The sequence below is a fragment of the Martes martes genome (genome assembly GCF_963455335.1).
Source record: "Martes martes genome assembly, chromosome: 17".
In the NCBI taxonomy this organism is placed as follows: Eukaryota; Metazoa; Chordata; class Mammalia; order Carnivora; family Mustelidae; genus Martes; species Martes martes.
Genome location: NC_137905.1, coordinates 54,505,189 through 54,524,991, shown reverse-complemented (window position 1 = coordinate 54,524,991; position 19,803 = coordinate 54,505,189). Strand labels below are relative to the sequence as shown.

At 39.8% G+C, this 19,803-nt stretch overlaps 1 protein-coding gene across 1 annotated transcript in view; it reads left to right on the top strand.

Annotated features, from left to right (window-relative positions):
- The window catches only part of LOC308358023 (uncharacterized protein), a 184,406-nt gene that overhangs the window by 142,467 nt on the left and 22,136 nt on the right, over positions 1-19,803 (top strand). Inside the window, exons 3-5 of the mRNA XM_080828001.1 lie at positions 3,832-3,910; positions 6,047-6,173; positions 6,650-6,745. Coding sequence (XP_080684127.1) covers positions 3,881-3,910; positions 6,047-6,173; positions 6,650-6,745 — 253 coding nt within the window. The 5' untranslated portion in view covers positions 3,832-3,880. The remainder of the gene's footprint in view (positions 1-3,831; positions 3,911-6,046; positions 6,174-6,649; positions 6,746-19,803) is intronic.

Below are 19,803 nucleotides of genomic sequence, written 5' to 3'. Positions count from 1 at the left end.
ACAGATATCTGGGAAGGCTTCTTCATTTCAGTCATATCAACTAATATTCTGTATATCTGTCTATTGCTATTGTGAAGATACGTGAGTATTTTTTTAAAAAAGATTTTATTTCTTTATTTGAGTGGGAGAGAACCAGAGAAAGAGAACACAAGAAGGGGAAGGTCAGAGGGAGAAACAGATTCTCCACTGAGCTGGGAGCCTGATGCAGGGACTCGATCCCGAGACTCCAGGATCATGACCTAAGGCAGTCGCTTAACCAGCTGAGCCACCCAGGCGCCAATATATCATTATTTTAATGGATTGCCACCACTTATTCTTTGTTTTTGACTTAAGATTTATTTTAATTCCAGTTAACATAAAATGTTATGTTTCAGCTGTGCAATACAATGGTTAAACAATTCCATACATTACTCAGTGGTTATCACAAATGCAGTCCTTAATCATGTGTTTAATCCTTCACCCCACCCCCCTTCCCTCTGGTAAGGATCATTTTTTTTTTCTTTCCTTAAGAGTCTGTTTTGTGACTTGTCTCTCTCTCTACATTGTTCTCTCTGTGTTCTGTTGCTCTTCTGATTTTTCGTTATAGGAATATTCTAATGTGTTTTCTCTTTTGCTATTTTCGGTCCTATTGTTGAAATATGTGTAAGCAGTTCCTGACTCCTTTACCCAGCCAACAGATCATACCGACTACTCAAAACTAATTCACTGCAGTGTCCCCTCTGGACTCTACAATAATGGCTTCTCTAATAGTTACACGTGGGGACAGATAGGGACCAATTTCAGTGCATGGGTAGGGACATCTCTAAAACCCGTGTCACCTTGAAAAAGTTATAGAATATGAGCCCTTCACCCTTCAACAACCTTAAATATTTAAGGACAGAAAATTGGTTGGGAGTGAAATGCTGAGGCACAGAAACAGAAAAATGTTCACCTTTAGCCCAGAGGGTTGACCTATAGCCTGCATAGTTTTGGTAAGAATCCAATGTAGCTGATTGCTACATTCTTAAAGGGTCTCCTGACTGCCTGTCCATCTCACCCATAATTAATATTGAACTGAATGATAAGCACCAGAGAAATTTTGCTAAAGTAGTTATATGAGTAAAAATTTGAAGAAACATTTATGATCTAATACTTCCTGCATGACCCTTCCCCCTGACCACTAAGCATATAACCACCAGCTCTTTGCAACCAAAGTGCAGCTCTGTCTGCCCAGGGGTCCTGTCCCCCTGCTACTTGAATAAACTTACTAAGTTTCATCTTAAACATCCCAAGAATTCTTTCCCACCGGATGTACTGAATGATAACACAATTCTGTTACCAAAAAAAAAAAAAAAAAATGGCTGTGAGTTGTTCCAAAAGCTAACACTCAAGACACAGTTTTGACTGGGGAGGAATGTGAGCTTTATTCAGGAGGACAACCACTTGGGAAGAAGGTGGAGTCTTGTCCAAAAACCAGCTCCACGGTTTCAGTCTGGTCCAAAGAGTTGAAAAGGAACTCGAGGCCAGTAATCAATAAAAGAGGAGTGCGGTAATCTGTAACACTTCATGCTTGTCTGTAGCCACAGACATTACTGAGGGGCTGGAGATTGTGTATTGGTGCCCCAAGAGAGGTTGTGCAAGAGGGTTCCGATCCAAGTCTTTCTAGGAAACAAGGCACGAATGATCTCTAGATACACAAAGAGGTTGAGTTTATCAATCAGTCGGGCTAAAGGTGTGTGCTAAAATTTAAAGACTGCTAATGGGCAAAGGGGCACTGGCTTGGCTTCTGTAACTTAAAAAAAGGTCCTCTAGGTTTATTGTGTTGCTACAAATGGAAGGATTTCCTTCTTTTGTGAGGTCGATTGTATACCAAGAATAAATTAGATGGTGGGACTCTATCAGTAATATAGCTAATATCAGACTTTAACTTTTTATATTATAAAGAGTCGCCTGCCTGGTGTGGCAGACTGTTGTGTGATAAACATTTGCTGTTTCCTTTTTCCTGTGACTATGCTTACCCCCCTTCTGAAATTCTAAATTCCTACCCCTTCTTAAGTCACAGCGGCATGAGGCGTCAATTCCCTGTTTTTGAGCCTCGTATCTTTGAGGTTCCCCTAATTAAGAAATTATTATTATTTTTCTCTTGTGAATCTGCCTTACATCAGTTTAATTATTAGACGGGCCAAAGACTTGAGAACAGATGAGGAAGGAAGGATTCCTCTCCCAACATTCATTCTGTTGTTGAAAACTGACATTCAGGCTTCAGACCCAAAATATAATGTGAAGACAGAGTTGGGGATAAAAAGGAACAACAGCTTTTTTGCTTTGCTGGGCAGACAAGGCTGCAGCAGGTCAGGGCCTTCAAAACTGCAAGCCCACCCAGGGGAAGGGGCTGGGGGGTTTGTAGGGCAATACAGGATCTAGCCGGTTTAGACAGGAATTGTGTTTGTGCTTCCAGCCTTATTCACTAGGTTTTCAGAGTGGTCCTGGATTCCTGGGGGGGAGGGGGGAAGAAGACGAAGAAAGGGGGAGGGGAAGCTTGCTGAAATGAAAAAGGATACTTAGTTTAATATCAAGCCTTGCTGACATTTTAATGCAGCTATTTTGGTTTTTGTTCAACACGATGCTTTTAAGTGGTTTCCCTTTGAGTCACCAGAATAACTGTATTAAGACCACTTCATATTTTATAGGGAGGAATCACTCAATATTTTCTAGAAGGGCTAAAATCAAGGAAAAGTGTAACACCACATTTCTGTGAAAATACTGAGAAAGGCGAATTCTTTTCTATTGCTGATGGGAGTATAAAAACGACATTCACTTTGGGAAACTTTGGCAGATACTTAGGAAAATAAATATTTGCCTATTTAACAAGAGCCTTGTACCATCCCAAAATATGTGTTTTTGCCATAAGGATTATTTTATACGGGTTTGTTTGTTTGTTTTTGTTCTTTTTGTTTTTTGAGAGGGAATGTGTGACGGAGCTGGGGGGGAGGAGGGAGAGAATCTTAAGCAGGCTCCTTGCTCCGCAGAGCCCGACCTCATGACCCTGAGATCACGACCTGAGCCGAAATCAAGTCTGACTCTCATCCAACTGAGCCACCCAGGCGCCACTAGGCTGTTATTTTAAAGAAACAGCAGACAAAGGAAAAGCTCTGAAACCCAGTATGTTTACTTTTGTAAGAGATATTTGCATTTATAAGGGAAAGCTCCATTTGTAAGGGTGTCTCCCTGTGCTGAGCAGAAAGACGGAGAATGTATAAATCTCCGGAAACTGGTCAGTGGAAAAGGCATGGATTTAAATCTGGATAACAATCCTAGCCTTGGTTGCTGTCCTTTGCCTGGTCACCTCCCCCAAATGCTTCCCAATAGGATCACGTGTGGAGTTTCAAAACTGATCATTGCCGGTGCCCTCCTCCTCAGATTCTGCCTATTGGTGTGGGTGGAAAAGACAGTGTTGTTTTAATTAAAGATTGCAGGTGATCCTAAGTGAGGCCAGGATTAAGCACGAGGGCTCCCCATTAATTTAGGAGACTTGAGTAGAGTTTTTGGCTCGCGGAGAGGTGACGGGGTCTCTGTTACAGGAGTCTGGGAGGCTCAGGTCCGTGCAGCACGCGGTTCCTATGCTGAAGCTGAATTTGTGGGCATCGGTGGGAGGGGAGGCCCCCTGAAAGCAGAGAAGGAGAAGTCAGGGATTGGTCTTCAAGTAAGAGCTCATAGTTTCTGAAAGGCTCCTGACACAAAGGACTGGGAATTTGGGCCTTTTCTGCATTTCAAAGTCCTGCCGTCAGCCCGAGCAGTTTAGAGGTGCAGACGCTCTGTTGGTGGCTTTAAAGGCATTTTCTCCTGATGCAGCTGTGATTTCTCCACGAGTCTCTTCTGACAAAGAAATCTAGAGGACGACATGAAAGAAGAAGAAATGGCCCGTTCTCAGGTAAGCCTTGCGTCCCAAGTCAGATGGCGCGTCACTCTTTATCCCAAAGTCCCGTTCATTTAGAAATTGCGAATATTGATTCCTCTAGTCACGTTGTTTCTGCTTTATGTGTTCCCCTAATTTTAAAATATTTTCAAAAATGACTCAAGGTGAAGTCTTTAGAATACTTCCCCCCCATATTCCAGGGCCTTCTCTCCCTTGTCTCCAGCCTGTCTTTCAATAGTCTATCAACAACTGTCCCTTTGAATTAAAGTCCTGCAAATGCCATCAATAGTCCCTTGGTGACAGACCCGCAGAGGACAGCACCGAGTCCCAGATTCCTGCTGCTGATCGGCTCTGGCCTTGGATATCAGTCAAGGAAAACATTTCTGATTAGGTTCCATCTGGATTCTTTCTAACCCTTGTGTAGACCAGGAGTAAGGAATTGCTTGAACAAACACAATGGATTTGAGACCCAGAGTAACTCAAAAAGTTTTAGAAAAAAAGGGGAGGATTGCTCTCTAGAATGTGAAGAAGTTACTCTATTTAAAGTTGCTAGATAGTACAGGACATGAAAACTATGTGTGATTGAACTTCGTATAAATGCACTGTATTCTCATAATACAGTTTATATTCTGATTTAACATTTGGGGGCAAAAGAACACACCATTAATAATAGATCCTTCAGGATGCCTAAGGCACTGATCTGTTACCTTCTTTTACTTGGGTTGGTGCTCTCTGACAGATTTCTCCCCTATGAAGTTTGAATTTTCCCCATTATCATTCTTAAGGATCTTAGACGGATTTGCTGAGCGATATGCAGAAACCTTCACAGTTAAAGTGGAAACTTCTTCCTTCTGCGTTTCTCTTGCTTCGAGTTTCTGTTGAGAACCGAGGTAGAAGAAATGCAGATAAACTGAAATTCAACTTGCAGACCGTTAATGAATACTTGAGACAGGCAAGAGTATGACATTGCGTCAGGAATTCCCAGCTGCCTTAATGTTAATGCTCTGCTAGAGGCTAAAAGCTACCAGCTTGACAATAGCCAGACCTCCAGGATCCCGTAAGTCCTCTTTAACATATGAAAATCCCTGCAGAAACTTCCTTGATTTCTACCCCCAACGTAAGACTATATTACTAATGGCTTCTCACAAGGACAGTGTAGGTCTTTCTGCCCAGGGGTCCTATCCCTGTGCTTTAATAAAAACAGTTTCTTGCACCAAAAATGTCTCAAGAATACTTTTTTTTTTGACCTTTAGCTCACAGGCCCCTTCAGGTCCGTTTCCACTGGACAACGAAGACTCTCACCCTCGTGTGGCAGAGATAATGATTTCTGGGACGGGAGGTTCTAAGTCAGACCTCCATCTTGTAGGGTTTTATTTTACTCCACACACAGGTCACCAAGGGACCCTTTATTTACTTCTTTGTATTTTCAAGCAAAACAAAACAAGAATCACTGAATTAACATGTCTGAGTGTCTTAAAATCCTGAAGTGTAATAGAGTCACAGGTAGAAACTACAACAGATGGGCTTGTGACACAAAGGAAACTTGATTTGCAGCCAATAAGGAGATCACAGGGAGTAACTTCCAGAGACTCCCAGAGCCGGGGGGGACGTTCTCCTTTTACTCGGGGTTCAGATGGAAACTGAGCAAGAGGGGCTTCATCATCTTACCTACGTAGAGTTGGGCCTATGGTCACACGTGCACATGTTGACCACACTTGTATACATGCTTTGTATGTTACGAAAACGATGTTTGTGCTTCTCCTTCAGTGGAGATTTTCATACTCTAATGAGGTGAAGTCACCGTTGGCCACTCCATGGGTTACTCCTTGCTCCATCTTCACAGGTATGAGTCAGGGGTTAGACGCAAACTAGGCTGGCCCAAGTGCTTCCTCAGGGCAGTCAGAACGTTTTGTTGGATAGTTTCTGTTTCCAACACAGGAGACTCTGCCCATGGGGTCTTGCGATTGAAGTAAAGGATAAGGTGGGAAGAGAAGGTTAAGTAAAATGTAGGATGAAAGTTGGTGGGTACAAGCAGGTGGGTCCTGAAGGTCAGGTCTTGGGTCCAGCTGGTGACATCAGCTCCCTCTTTCAGCTTAGGGACCATTGTGAGCTCTGTCAATGGCCCCTTGGTGACTGTGGTATTTATTACAGGGACTGCTGACATTCAGGGATGTGGCCATAGAATTCTCTCAGGAGGAGTGGGGACGCCTGACCCACACGCAGCGGGAACTGTACAGGGATGTGATGTTGGAGAACTACGGACACCTCCTCTTCCTGGGTGAGATTTCCCAAACCAAGGGTTTTTTTCCCTCCTTTGAAGATTGTCTATTAGAGGATTCCTCTTTGAATGATTGGAATTCAGATCCAGGCAGAAAGGAAAATAAGTGGGGGTTTGTAGATGGAGAGAAAAATGTTCATGATGTTTCCTTTTCAGCCTTAGCGTCCCCTTCCTTAAGGGAACATCATCACTTCTGTAGATTAGTATTAATACTGAATGTTGAAAGCATAAAATGGTACTGCCCACATCATCAACTCCAATTTTTATTCCTTATAATTGTATTTTGTACTTGGAAGTGGAGGTCATAATGTGACTATTTGGAACTACCACGTGTTCTAAAGGGGCTGTTGGTCAACAGTGTTTGAGAAATCGTTTTCTAGAATTCTGGAATGTTCTCTCTTCCCCACTGAGCACTATAGTGGAATGAAAGTTAGAATCTCCAGTAATACTCCTAGTCATTTTTTTCTAATAAACAGGTCTCGTTGTGTGGAAGCCAGACCTGGTCATCTTTTTGGAGCAAGAGAAGCAACTCTGGGATGTGAAGAGAAAGGAGACAGTAGCCTTCCATCCAGGTAGGTGGGAATGAATGAGGCAGATGACAGAGGGGAGGTTCAGGTCTGAAGGAGGAAGGTAGACCTTAAGCTATGGTTCTAATAGTTTTCCTGAGCGGAAATTAGTTTGAGAAGCCTAGTGTTATTTCTCTCCCTCTCACAGAGGAACATCTGGTCTCCACCATTATCAAGCTCTTACATTCTCTAAGGATTCTCCTTCAGCTCCAGTGATGGTCCATCACGTTCGCAGGGAGGGCCAGGAGACTCCCCTTGGAGTGGGAGGGCTTCCATAATCCGAGAGCTTCTCCATTGCCGTGAGGGTCCTGGGGAGGTCATCGTATTTCTGAGGAACCCTGTGCTAAGCCCTTTGTAAGTTCTGCTTTGCCTCGTGTGAGAAGCATGTCAGGGTAGTGGCTGGCATATTGGGGTTTGGTGTAGAAATCCCAGAACTGTGGAGTCAGATATCAAATGTTTTCTGGTTTATGCTTTCCAATGTTATGGAGGCTTTAATCTTAATCGTACATAATGGAGACTCACTAAGTTCATCAGGTAACAAAACACCTTCCTACAATGAAGGGTATACTCCTTTCTTTCACTATAAAAGTCTGTTTTTCTTTTTATCAGCTAAAATTAGAAATTTCCACTCTGTGTTCCATTTCTCAGTGGTGAAATAATTTAATATATCAACTTGAATCCTAGAATTTCTTGGTAATTAATGCCATATGGGAGCTAGAACATTTAGAACTCAGAACTTGCAGGCTATAATAAACCCTATTTATTCATAACCACATCATTTTATAATTTCGTATGATATGAAGTTCTTTGACTTCATCAGGTGTGTTTTTACTTTATTAGTTATATATCAGATTCATCTCTGAATTTTTTCACATGAAAATTTGTGATATGACCTGGACATTTGCTTACAAGTGTGGTGGATAATGGGTAAAATTCCCATATTTTTTAAAAAATCTTGTTTATAAATTCAGTTGTACATTTACAGGAAAAATTAGCCATTAGTCTTCTGTTCTACTTTCCTCAGAATATATCTGAATTTAATCCCAAATATTTATTTCTTATAAAGTGATTGCTGGCACATTTTACAATTTTCATGTTGTTTTTATTTCAAAATGAAAGGTTTTTGTTTCGGCGCTTGGTTCTGAAGAATGGATTAGAGCCTTGCATTCTGTGTAAGAGGAGGAATATATTAATAACATAATACATTTTTTAGTGTCTTTTAAATACTTAGTCATGAAATTTTCCATTAGAGCTTTTCATGGTTGTATTAATGGATATTCTTTACAAGCTTACTGCCAGTGAAGGCAGGCCAGGAGTTCAAAATGCTTGTTTTTCATCATTACACAGTCACAGTTTGAAATTAGAGTTATATAGAAGATTTTCTTTTAAAAATTTGCCCCATTTTTATATTGATTTCTTTTTTTTTTTTAATATATATTGATTTCTTTTTGGTTAAATGTTGCCTTCTGGTTCTAGAGTTCCATCATAATGTGCTTCCTTTTGTATGGGACCTTCCATAACATTATTTAGTTGTGGTATCATTTTTGCCTGTGTATCTTGTTATAGGATGACAGTTGTCAACTTCATACAGTTCTAGACAGTGTGAATTTAACTTAAATATGAATCAGGTTTATGCGCTTTACTAATAAAATTACATATGTATCTGTACAATCTCCACCCATACATGCTTTGGTTGTGACTCATCTTGTGCATTTCTTTGACTGGTTAGTGTTCAGTGAGTATACATCGTGTGCAGATGAGTTGTCACAGTAATACGATTAATCTCATCACCTCTTGCTGAACGTATAGTCTCTTTGCATGAGAGAAACACTTTCTGTGAATGGAAAGCAATGCTTAAACAATTTCTACTTCTATCATGTTTACGTGTTCAATTTTATCTTTAATTGTGGCGTTCTACCCATAATGTGCTTTGATTCCATTCCCATTAACTTTTGTGTCTTCTATACATATTTTCTTTGGGGTTGCCTTGGAGTAAAATTTTTTTTGTGGTTACCTTGCTCAAAATTTGTTAAAGGCATAACAATTAAATAATTTTATTTATTTATTTATTTAAACAATTAAATAATTTTAAATGGTATTGTCAATTTCATAGAAAACTCTTCTACTTATTTCCAACCCTGGACCCACTTTCTGTTACCAGTATCACAAATTCTGTCTTTTATGTCGTATACTTATTTACCTAGACTTATGATGTTTACGCTTTTATTTTTTTTAAATTCTCTAGCAGAAATAAAAGTGACTTGTGCTACCTCATTAACCCTGTAGATTACTATGAGTGTGTGAATATTTATGTTTACGGAGAGCTTGTATTCTCGTGTGGTTTCAGTTTCTGCCTAGAATCCTTTTATTCCACCTAGAAAGACTTCCTTTAATGACTCTGTAGGACAGATCTACTAGGGAACTCAGAGCAGTTGTTACTTAGGAAAGTCTTCATTTCTACATTCATGGGAATCAGTTTTGCCAGATAGCGTATTCTTGGTGGTTATTTTTTGATCTTTCAGTGCTTGACTATGTTGTCCCCTTCACTTTTTCCTATAAGGTCTGCTGTGAATCCCACTACTAATCTTACAGGTGCTCCTTGTACAAGATGAGTTGAATTGCCTTTGTCATGCTGTTCCAAAATTCTGTTTTCACTTGGGATTTTTCATAGGTTAATTATAATGTGGCACTGTATTCATGTCTTAACATGTATCCTACTTTAAATTTACCAAACTTGTTGAATTTGTCCCCTTTCTCCACACATGTGGGAAGTACAAGTCTTTAGTTCTTCATGTAAAAACTCTGGCCCCTTTCACTCTCCTCTCCCTTTGGGGTCCCCTTAGTGTACATATTGGGCCATTTGTTGGTGTTCCATGAATCACTTAGACTCCGTCCTTTTCCACATTTTCTTTTGTCCTCTCAGTAGATAATTTAAAACAAAGCATCCTTAAGTTGTCTCATCCTTTCTCTGCTTGATCAAGTCTGTGACTGACCCCTTGTTGTGTTTTCAAATTCAGTGATTGTACTCTTCAGCTCCCAATTTGTTGTAGATTGTTGTTATATTTTCTGTCTCCTTTGCCTTTTGTTTTGTTCATGCATCGTTTTCCGGATAACAATTAGTTACACTATCCACTTTCTCTTCTTTCTCCATTAGCATCTTTGTGATGGTTATTTGATTTCTGTGTCAGGCAATTAATAATTATTAATTTAGGGCCAGTTTTGGAGATTTATTTTGTTCCTCTGATTGAAACACATTTTTCTATTTCTTTATATGCCTTGTGATCATTTGTTCAAATTAGGTAATTAAAAAAAAAAAAAAAACCAGCCTCCTAGCCATGTATTCCGAACTTGGTTTCTGCAGGAGAACACATACATTAGTAATTTCAGGGGCCCGCCAGACATACTCTGTATTCTTTCCATCTGTCTCATCTCGATTTTTGTTATTCCCCAGTTTAAAAAATTGTAGTTCACAATAGAGCCCATGATACTTTCCTCTCTCTGCCTTCAGCTACGTGCTCTCTCCATTGTTTGATGTTTGAACAAACTGATCACCTTTTCTCTGAGCAACCATTACAGGACATTAAGAGGGCGCGCTCATTCCTTCTGCCTCCCACGTCACGCGTGACTAGAACTGTCCCAGCGCGTAGCAGGAAAGAAGCCGGGCCTCTGAAGCCTTGAACGTACAGGTCACTCACTCGTTTCCCTCCTGAGGGGAGGTAAGAGTGTTCTCACAGTGCTGCCGGGGCGAGTGAGGAAGGGTGAGCAGCTTTTGTGGTCAAGCGTCACAGAGTTTCTTTGTCTCTTCCATGTGGCTCTTCTCTTTTTGTACTTGGGGGTGCTGTGTTCTAAATGCCTTCTGGAGCGCTCCAGAAGGCAATTTGATTCATTTTTGTCTCCGTGATAGAACAAAACCCTGGTGCTTCCTTTTTCTCATTGATGATGTACTATAATGTATATTAATTTTTCACATTAGAATTTTAACAGTACTGTGAGTGGTATAACTTATTTTGTATCTTTCCGTTGTGTCTTTCCACACACCGTAGGCCTGTTGGGAAAGACGAGCGAGGAAGATTTGTTTTCTGGAGCGATATGGAAAGATGTGGAAGCACTGGCCCTGAGTGTTTATACTTAATGAATGACTGGGAAGTGATGGGGGTAGTGAAAGGCAGGCAGGCAGGATGTTATGATGGACATAACCCAAGTGGGAAAATTACCATAATGAAATCCTACTGACAGACCAGATCGAGGAGGGAAAACATTCAGGGAAAAAACCCACCTTAAGTCATTCGCAGAACAATGTCTTTGAACCTAGCAATAATAATCCATTTTTCAATGTGCATATTCTCTGGAAGGACATTCAGATATTTTGGGAAGTCACCTAGTTCGTGTTGAAAGTTTCATTCAAACTATTTCAAATTTAAGAGTGGTTTAATCATTCACTGATGCATTTCCGAATATTAGACATTTAAAAATGAAGATAAAAATTCTAAATGTGACTGATTTGAGAAGTCCTTTTCAGAGGGTTCATTATTCTCCCACCAACACGTTATCCCTCCTTGTTGCGTATTCTCTAAACTCAATAAACACAGAAGGATCTTTATCCAAACATCACTATGGAATACTTACTAGATAATACTTAAATTGGAGCAAGTTTTCATGTGTTGTGAACTTAGGAAGGCCTTTAGTGAGGACTCTATTTTCTATAATTACAAGGTATTTATTAAGGAGACAGAACTTAAACCAATGTAATGAATCTGGGGAAGATGTCAGTCAAGTGTCAGATCCTAACAAACATCAGAGAACTCAATTTCCAGAGAACCATTATCATAGTAATAAATGTGGGGAAGTCTTTTCAGAAAGCTCCAATCTTATTGTACATCATTATATCCTTCATCAAGTGAAAACTTAAAAAGGCATTAAGTGGGGGCACCTGGGTGGCTCAGTGGGTTAAGCCTCTGCCTTCAGCTCAGGTCATGATCTCAGGGTCCTGGGATCAAGAGCCCCACATCGGGCTCTCTGCTCAGCAGGGAGCCTGCTTCCTCCTCTCTCTCTCTTCCTGCCTCTCTGCCTACTTGTGATCTTTCTCTCTGTCAAATAAGTAATAAAATCTTTTTTTTTTAAAAAGGTATTAAGTGTGGCAAACATTTTAACTAGTCTTCAAGGCTCACTCAACAGCAGACATTTCATAATGGAAAGAAATCTCGTAAATGTAAGTAATTGGTAAAGTCGTTAGCACTCAAATATTATCCATACATGATAATACATAGTGGGGGAGAATTCAGACAAATGTAAAAAAATGTGGCAAAGTCTTTAAGCAGAACTATAAACTTCCTGAACATTACAACATGCATACTGTATGAACTCTAGAAATGTAAAGAATGTGGCAATATTTAATTAATAATCAGAAGTATTCAACATGAAATTATATATACTGGGGAGATACCTTACAAACATCAAGAATGGTGGTAAAGTCTTTACCTGGAACTGAAATCTTACTCAACATCAGAGCAAGCAGACTGGATAGAAATGTAATGATTGATGGACAATCTCTTTTTAAGATAGAGTTCAGGAAAAAAGAAACTTTATAAGGGATAAAAAAATTAAAGATGGAAATAATTGGCAGAGTATGCAAAAGAAAGGCAAATACAAAATCAAAGGAGTGCCTGGATGGCTCTCTTTGTTAAGTGTCCAACTCTTGACTTCAGCTCAGCTCATGATCTCGGGGTCCTGGGATTGAGCTCCAGGGCAGACTCTGTGCCAGATACTTGGTCTTCTCTCTCTCTCCCTCTCCCTCTGTCCCTCCGTCTGTTCTCTTTCTCTCTCTCTCCAAAATAAATAAATCTTTAATAAAGAAAGAAAGAAAATCAGAGAAGTCACAGCAGGAAGTAGTAAGTCAGTACCACTTTTCAGACAAGATTCTTAATCAGCGTATTTATTATTGAGAAAACTCCAAATTTAAATTATTTAGATCAATGTAGATTTAGATTTATTACATTGTAGCCTTGGACAGTGCAGGCATGAGGGACACCAACCCCCACTGAAAATGTGTGTGTAATTTTTGAGTCCCCAAACTTATAAACCATTCCTATTTTACCATGCAAATACGGTATTGTTGACTCAAAACCTTACATAGAACATTAACATTTGGGACGCCTGGGTGGCTCAGTTGGTTGAACAGCTGCCTTTGGCTCGGGTCATGATCCCAGCATCCTGGGATCGAGTCCCACATGGGGCTCCTTGCTCAGCGGGGAGCGTGGTTCTCCCTCTGCCTCTGCCTGCCAGTCTGTCTGCCTGTGCTTGCTCTCTCTCTGTCTCTGACAAATAAATAAATAAGATCCTTAAGAAAAAAATTATAAAAAAAAAAAACATTAACATTTAATCATCCCATTCTTTGTATATCGTCCATATTCTCTGCAGGATTTTTATAATAAACTAAGGTGGAGGAAAAATATTAAGGAAATCATAAAAAAGAGAAAACATGCTTACACTGCTGCACTATATTTATAAGAAAATATATCTATATATAAGTAGACCCACACTGTTCAAACCCATGTTATTCAATGGTCAAATGTATTTGTTAATATTACTGAAAGGATCAAGGAGGTTGGATGTCTGGAAAGGGGTAATTAGTTTCACTGTGTCTCTTTTTTTCTTTTGACCATATCGGAGATATTTTGCATGGCAAATATTAATTTGACTCTTAAATCATCTCATGCTAAGACTTCAGTGCTCATGGGCACGCAAAATGATTTAATTGTTACTGTCTCACAGACATGAGGGGCTGTTGTATGATGAGAATTCATTCACACCTACTTTTCCATGGACCATTAAAGGTGCCGTAATGTAAAATGTATGAAGAAAGTTGACATGGAGATGTTGTTTGTGGTTGACATATGAGAGTAAAATAAGTCATGATGAATTAAGTATGCAGGACATTATTATTTGCATTTTGAAGTAAAACAAACGTTCTAAATATTAAGTATTTTTGCTAGTTGCTGTTTAAGAAGAATATGGTGATACTTTATTTAAAGCTGGATGTATCTTCATAGGAATTTCTGCAAGTCAAGAACATTAGTTATTCTGTTGAAATAAATTTTCACAGAGAACTGAGAGATGAATAGGGAACACTTCCATGAAAGGGTGTAAAATTATTATAAATCCACGTTTACTCAATAATGAGCCTCAGTTTGAAAAGACTCAGATGCACAACTCAGAGATCATTATATGAGGAACAAGAATGTTTCTTGAATGCTTGTGATGGGTATTTTGACCAATGATTACACAATGATTTTGCAGTAGTTTGTTTACAATGCATTTGAGCTCAATATATTTTCACTCATAACACTAAATGAATTTAATGTGTTAACACGAATATATATTATATGAAGTGTTATCCTGCACCCCTTTAGCCTGCCTCAAGGTCACCAAAGTTGCAGGTAGACAGACAGACACAGTATACTTGCTCCTTGAACAACATGGGTTTGAACTGTATGGGTCCGCTTACAGTCAGATTTATTTATAGCACAGTATTATATACGTAATATCTCCTTCTGATGTTCTTAACATTGTTTTCTCTTGAGCTTCCTTTTTTGTAGGAGTACCAAATACAACACTTACTTGAGTATTAATTGACTGTTCTTGCTAAGGCTTCTTTTGACCTGTAAGCTATCAAGTGTTGGGATGTCAGGTTATATACAGATTTTCAACTACATGGGAGTGGGTACACCGAACCCCTGCAGTTTTCAAGGAGCACTTGTTAAAGCTATGGGATGGTATCACTAATGTTTTGTTCCTAGTGGCCCTAAATCTCAAATTCTTTGAGATTAATTTTCCCCATATTTATGTATTATATCTTTTCTTTCTTTTTGAACTGCTCTGACATGGTGTTTTTAATAAGGATGATATAGAAGTATTCTTGAGAGTATAGCTAAACAGTTTCTTGATACCGCTGACTTGGATTCCAGTTCGTATAACCAGACTGCATTCAGGGCATGTGAACGGACGGTAGTTTCACCCAACAGCACATACACTAGACAAAAGCCCACAATCACAAGCGAAGGTAAGTTCCTGTATGACCACCCCAGTAGTAAATGTGAAAATGTGTCCACTCCCAGTATACTTACTATAAGCATCCCTTAAGGAAGACCCCACACAATTTATCATACTCTGTTCATTTTGGTTTGAATTGTGCATTCTGGACTTTGGCCCAGGAACTCTGAAGCACACCAGCCGTGGACCCTAAGAAAGACATCTGCTCTGGTTCTTGCCATTTTCTCTGCCTACACTCGTTCTTGACCTCTTCACCGTGTCCCAAGGCATATTATGTATATCCTCCAGGATCTCTGAGTAGTAAACTTTACTTCAATATCTTTGTTTTCTTTTATTGAACTGTGGCTCACGTGTCTAATGCCTACTAATGATCTACTTAACTACAGCTAATTGAACAAAATCACTACTAATATAATATAAGCTATATTTACAGAATTCTCAATCAGTATTTTGAAAATGTCACCCTATATTTTTCTCTGCTTATGTTGTTTTTTCAGCATACAGAACACAGGTTTATGGTTTTGATGTGCACAGAATACGATATGTGATATTGAGCTAAAGATGTATTTTGGAGTAAAAGAACTAACTAGGAATAAGTGTGTGTGCGTGTGTGTGCGTGTACACCTGTATTTTCAGAAGGAAGGGGAATATTGGATCCAAAGAGATAATTTCCAAATTTAAAAGTTGATGATTTCCTAATGAGAACAAAGGTTCACAATGGGAATAATTTTCTCTACATTGCATTGTATTTATTTTGCCTAAACGTCATATATGTTGTTTTGAGAATCTCCCCATGCAAATCCTACATTGTCTGCCTGGCTATGACTCATGTAGGATGTCCTCCGTTTTCCTTCCCCCAATAATCAGGAACTCTTGCTTATATGACTTGCTCATGAATTTCATGATTAGATTGCAAGAAAGCACATGGTGTTCAATGTTAATTTGAATATGGGTGTAATTCTACAGTGATCATGTTAAATTCTATGTAGTTGAATTGACACATTTCATGTGTTTCCTTCTCAATTGGAGAAGAACATTAAGATTTCTGTACTTATTGTTCTTTTCCCGTCTTGGAAATGATATTATCCGTGTTATTCACATCACTGCAACAATTTAGTAAGTGAAAACTTCAAGACTTTATGAATCCTGGGTTGTTTTAACAAATCCCTTGATTTGAAGGGAATAAACGTGGGGTGGTACTGAGTGCTTAGTAGATGTTCTAGCTTAGGAAGAAAACAACATTCTATTAGGAGTCATGATGTAGTCCAAAGTAAGAGATGAAAAATTTATAGGATATAGTGGTGAAATGAAATCCTTAAGTGGGGAGAGGACACTTGTCCAAGGCTGCACTAATGACCCTGAATCTAGAAATACGAATTTTACTTGTTTTCTTTCTAAATCATCTCCAGTGCTATCTCCTCATCTCCGTTCTGATGACACAGGCATCACAGCTGTACTTCTTCCCTGTGTTATAGACACCCAGCTTTCACTGCTATCTCCCCCTCCCACATTAGCCATGCACGCCCTTGTAGGTTCTTACAAGTAGCTTGGAATTTTTTAATTCAATCAGAAATGGTTGGTAACTGGATCACTTGAGGCTGAATGTGAGCTTGAAATACAATGTTGTCACCACTTTGCTATAAGAACAGGAAACACAGTGGGCCACAGGATTACCTTAGACACTTGGTACTAAGGAGAGTTGTGAGGACAGATAAGATATGATGATGGTATACTTCTATGGGAAGGTAAGTTCTGCTAATAGCAAATATGGAGAACTGAAATGTGAAGACAGATGCGTTAAGGAGCTTCCCTTTGGCGACTGCAAGGTCTTGGGAAGCTACTTGCGTTGAAGAAATATAGCAGAGGTCGGGGTTTGGGGTATGTGCTCATTTTCCATGATTTCAGGGAATTCAGGTCCTTTTCTCATGATTTAATGCCTGCCCTGGATGTACTGCGGACCAGTTGCTGTTGGATGACTGGTCCAGATGTGTGGTGGTGGGTAGAGAAGGGATATTGGATGATTTAAACATTGTGGGCATAGCTTTAAAATGTCACAAGACAGAGTAGATTTTCAAGATGAAGAAGGCTGCTGGACAGTAACATGCAGAACCAGCAAGACGTGGTGTGGATCCATGAAGCACTGGTGTCCCGGGTGTATAGCCCCATGACGAGTCTGTCCTGTATTCTGGACTGTGTGCAAGGCACTGATTCGTTGGGAAGCCGGTCTGTAGTCACTGGCAGTGAGCATTTCTGATTCAGGCTACCCAGTTTTTAGGCTAGATGTGCCTGTGTTGTTTCTTTTTGTTTGTTTGTTTGTTTTCACAGGCCGTGCTGTCCTTATTACCTATCCTGACCTGAGTAGATAGAGGATTTTTATCAGTTGTAGATATCGATAAAATTAAATTGGGTGGCGTGTTACTCTCGCGTTTAGTATTGAATCAGTTGAAGGATAATAATTCATTTTTCAGTACCTGTTGTTTTGTGGTCTACTATACCATGAGAAGCGCGTGTGTATGTATAGGAAAGAAGTTGTATATTTTGGGTTATGTACACAGTGAGTAGGTAGATGCTTAAGTCTGTTGGAGTGGCTCAGACACTCTTAGAGTGTCCTCTCATTTTTCCATGTCTTTTCTCTGGTGTTGTCCACCCCTAGCTGTTGTGTTCCTACTTGTTCTGTCATGGCCCCAAGATACCTGCCCCACCACTAGGCATCAAACCATGTGTAAATCAGCAAAGGAGGCAGTGTAAATCTGGTAGGACTTGAGAAATTTGATTTGAGGCCTTTCTGTTTTTATTCAGGGAGGGCCATTCCCCGCAAGCACTACTCTCCATGTCACTGACCAGCAGTCTGTCATCGCTGCCGCTCTAAGCACAGAGATACAACTGTAGCACGGGGGGACATGCTTGCGAATGGCTCTTGTTCTCGGAACTGTTTCCCAGCATATGACAGAAAGGCAATCACACTTGTCCTTGAAACCACGTGTTAGAGAAATCCCCCGAAATCTACAGGATCCTTATCCTTAATGCCTGGGTGTTTTATTCTGCATGTTAATGGCATGCTGTTGAAGAGCTCCTTAAGCTGCAATTATTTACGGTCTTAGGGTAAAAGTCATCGAATACAGCATTATAGTGAGAATGCTCTATTCAATCCCATTTTAATATATAACATGTTATTAATGTCTTGATGCTTTTCATAACTTGATAAAATATTTGCATACATTCCAATTCACTTTAATTTGGGTTGTTTTCATTTTTCATTTAGGAATGTGAACAAAAGTGTATTTAGGAATTAGTGTATTTAGGAACGTGAACAAAAGTGTATTTGACCCCAGGAAGCTCAAGGACGGTATTGAGAGAAGCCACAGAAGGAAGAGGAGGAAGCCGAGATAGACTCTGTTAGCTTCAGATTCATTTATGAATAAGGAAAATGTGTGTTTGTGTATGTTGTGTGTACGTGTGTCACAACAGTAACATGACCACAAGCGTGGAGGTTTCTGAGAGGGACTTCTGTGTGGATAACACAGGACTGACCTGTGACTTAGTTGCTGCAGAGGTTGTCGAATTTAGCCTGAGTCAGAATCACCTGGAGCATTTTTTTTTTTAAGATTTTATTTAATTTTTTGACAGAGAGAGATCACAAGTAGGCAGAGAGGCAGGCAGAGAGAGGGGGGAAGCAGGCTCCCCGCTGAGCAGAGAACCCGATGTGGGGCTCGATCCCAGGATCCTGAGATCATGACCTGAGCCGAAGGCAGAGGCTTAACCACTGGGCCACTCAGGCGCCCCCACCTGGAGCGTTTTAAATCTTTGATTGCTCCGCCTATCCTCACATTACCATGGCAACCATGGCAATAGTTCTGGGGTACAGTCCCCCAGATTTCCTTTCCTGCACATTCTTAGATGCCTGTGTAGGGAACACAACGTTGAGAACCATTGTCTGGGGACACATTTATAGTTGTTTTCTTCGGGAAGGGTATTAGCCAATTCAAAATGTAGTCAGATACACAGGTGTGTAGTCTTGGTTCTTTGGGTGTGAAAGTGGACTCGTGTGTGCTGGGCCTTTCCTATGTTTTGTTTTTTGTTTTTTGTTTTTGTTTTTGTTTTTTTAAATTTAGTTTTATTTTTTCAGTGCTCCAAGACTCATTGTTTATGCACCACATGCAGTGCTCCATGCAATCCGCAGCCTCCTTAATACCCATCACCAGGCTCACCCATCCCCATTCCCCACCCCTCCAAAACCCTCAGTTTATTTCTCAGAGTCCACAGTCTCTCATGGTTCATCTCCCCCTCCAATTTATCCCAATTCACTTTTCTTTTCGTTCTCCTAATGTCCTCTGTGTTATTCCTTATGCTCCACAAGTAAATGAGACCATATGATAATTGACTCTCTCTGCTTGACTTATTTCACTCAGCATAATCTCCTCCAGTCCTGTCCATGTTGATACAGAAGTTGGGTATTCATCCTTTCTGATGGAGGCATAATACTCCATTGTATATATGGACCATATCTTTTTTATCCATTCGTCTGTTGAAGGGCATCTTGGCTCTTTCCACAGTTTGGCAATTGTGGCCATTGCTGCTATGAACATTGGGGTGCCTATTGTTTTTATATGTGATGCCTGTCCTCTGTGTCTTCTTCTTAGTTGTCAACCAAAGAGCCATTCAGACTACATCTTTGTGTTTTGGGGTGGAATTTTTACTTTGAAACCTCATAGAGGCTATTCTGTGTATAGATCTCTAGGGGAATCATGTATCAAAGAGGAAAGAATCCATGCACAGGTCACCTTCTGGAAGAACATTTGACCTCGGTACCTCATGTTGATGTGTAGGGTATCCTGGTTCAAATCCTGACTCTACCAATATTGAGATGATCACTAAATCTTACTTTAAGTAAATTATTTCTTTTTTTTTAAGTAAATTATTTCTATCAGTAGGAGGGCAGTAATATTAGCACTAACATATAGAATCAAGAATATTAAATACATTACAATAGATAAAGCATCAATAACCATGGACAT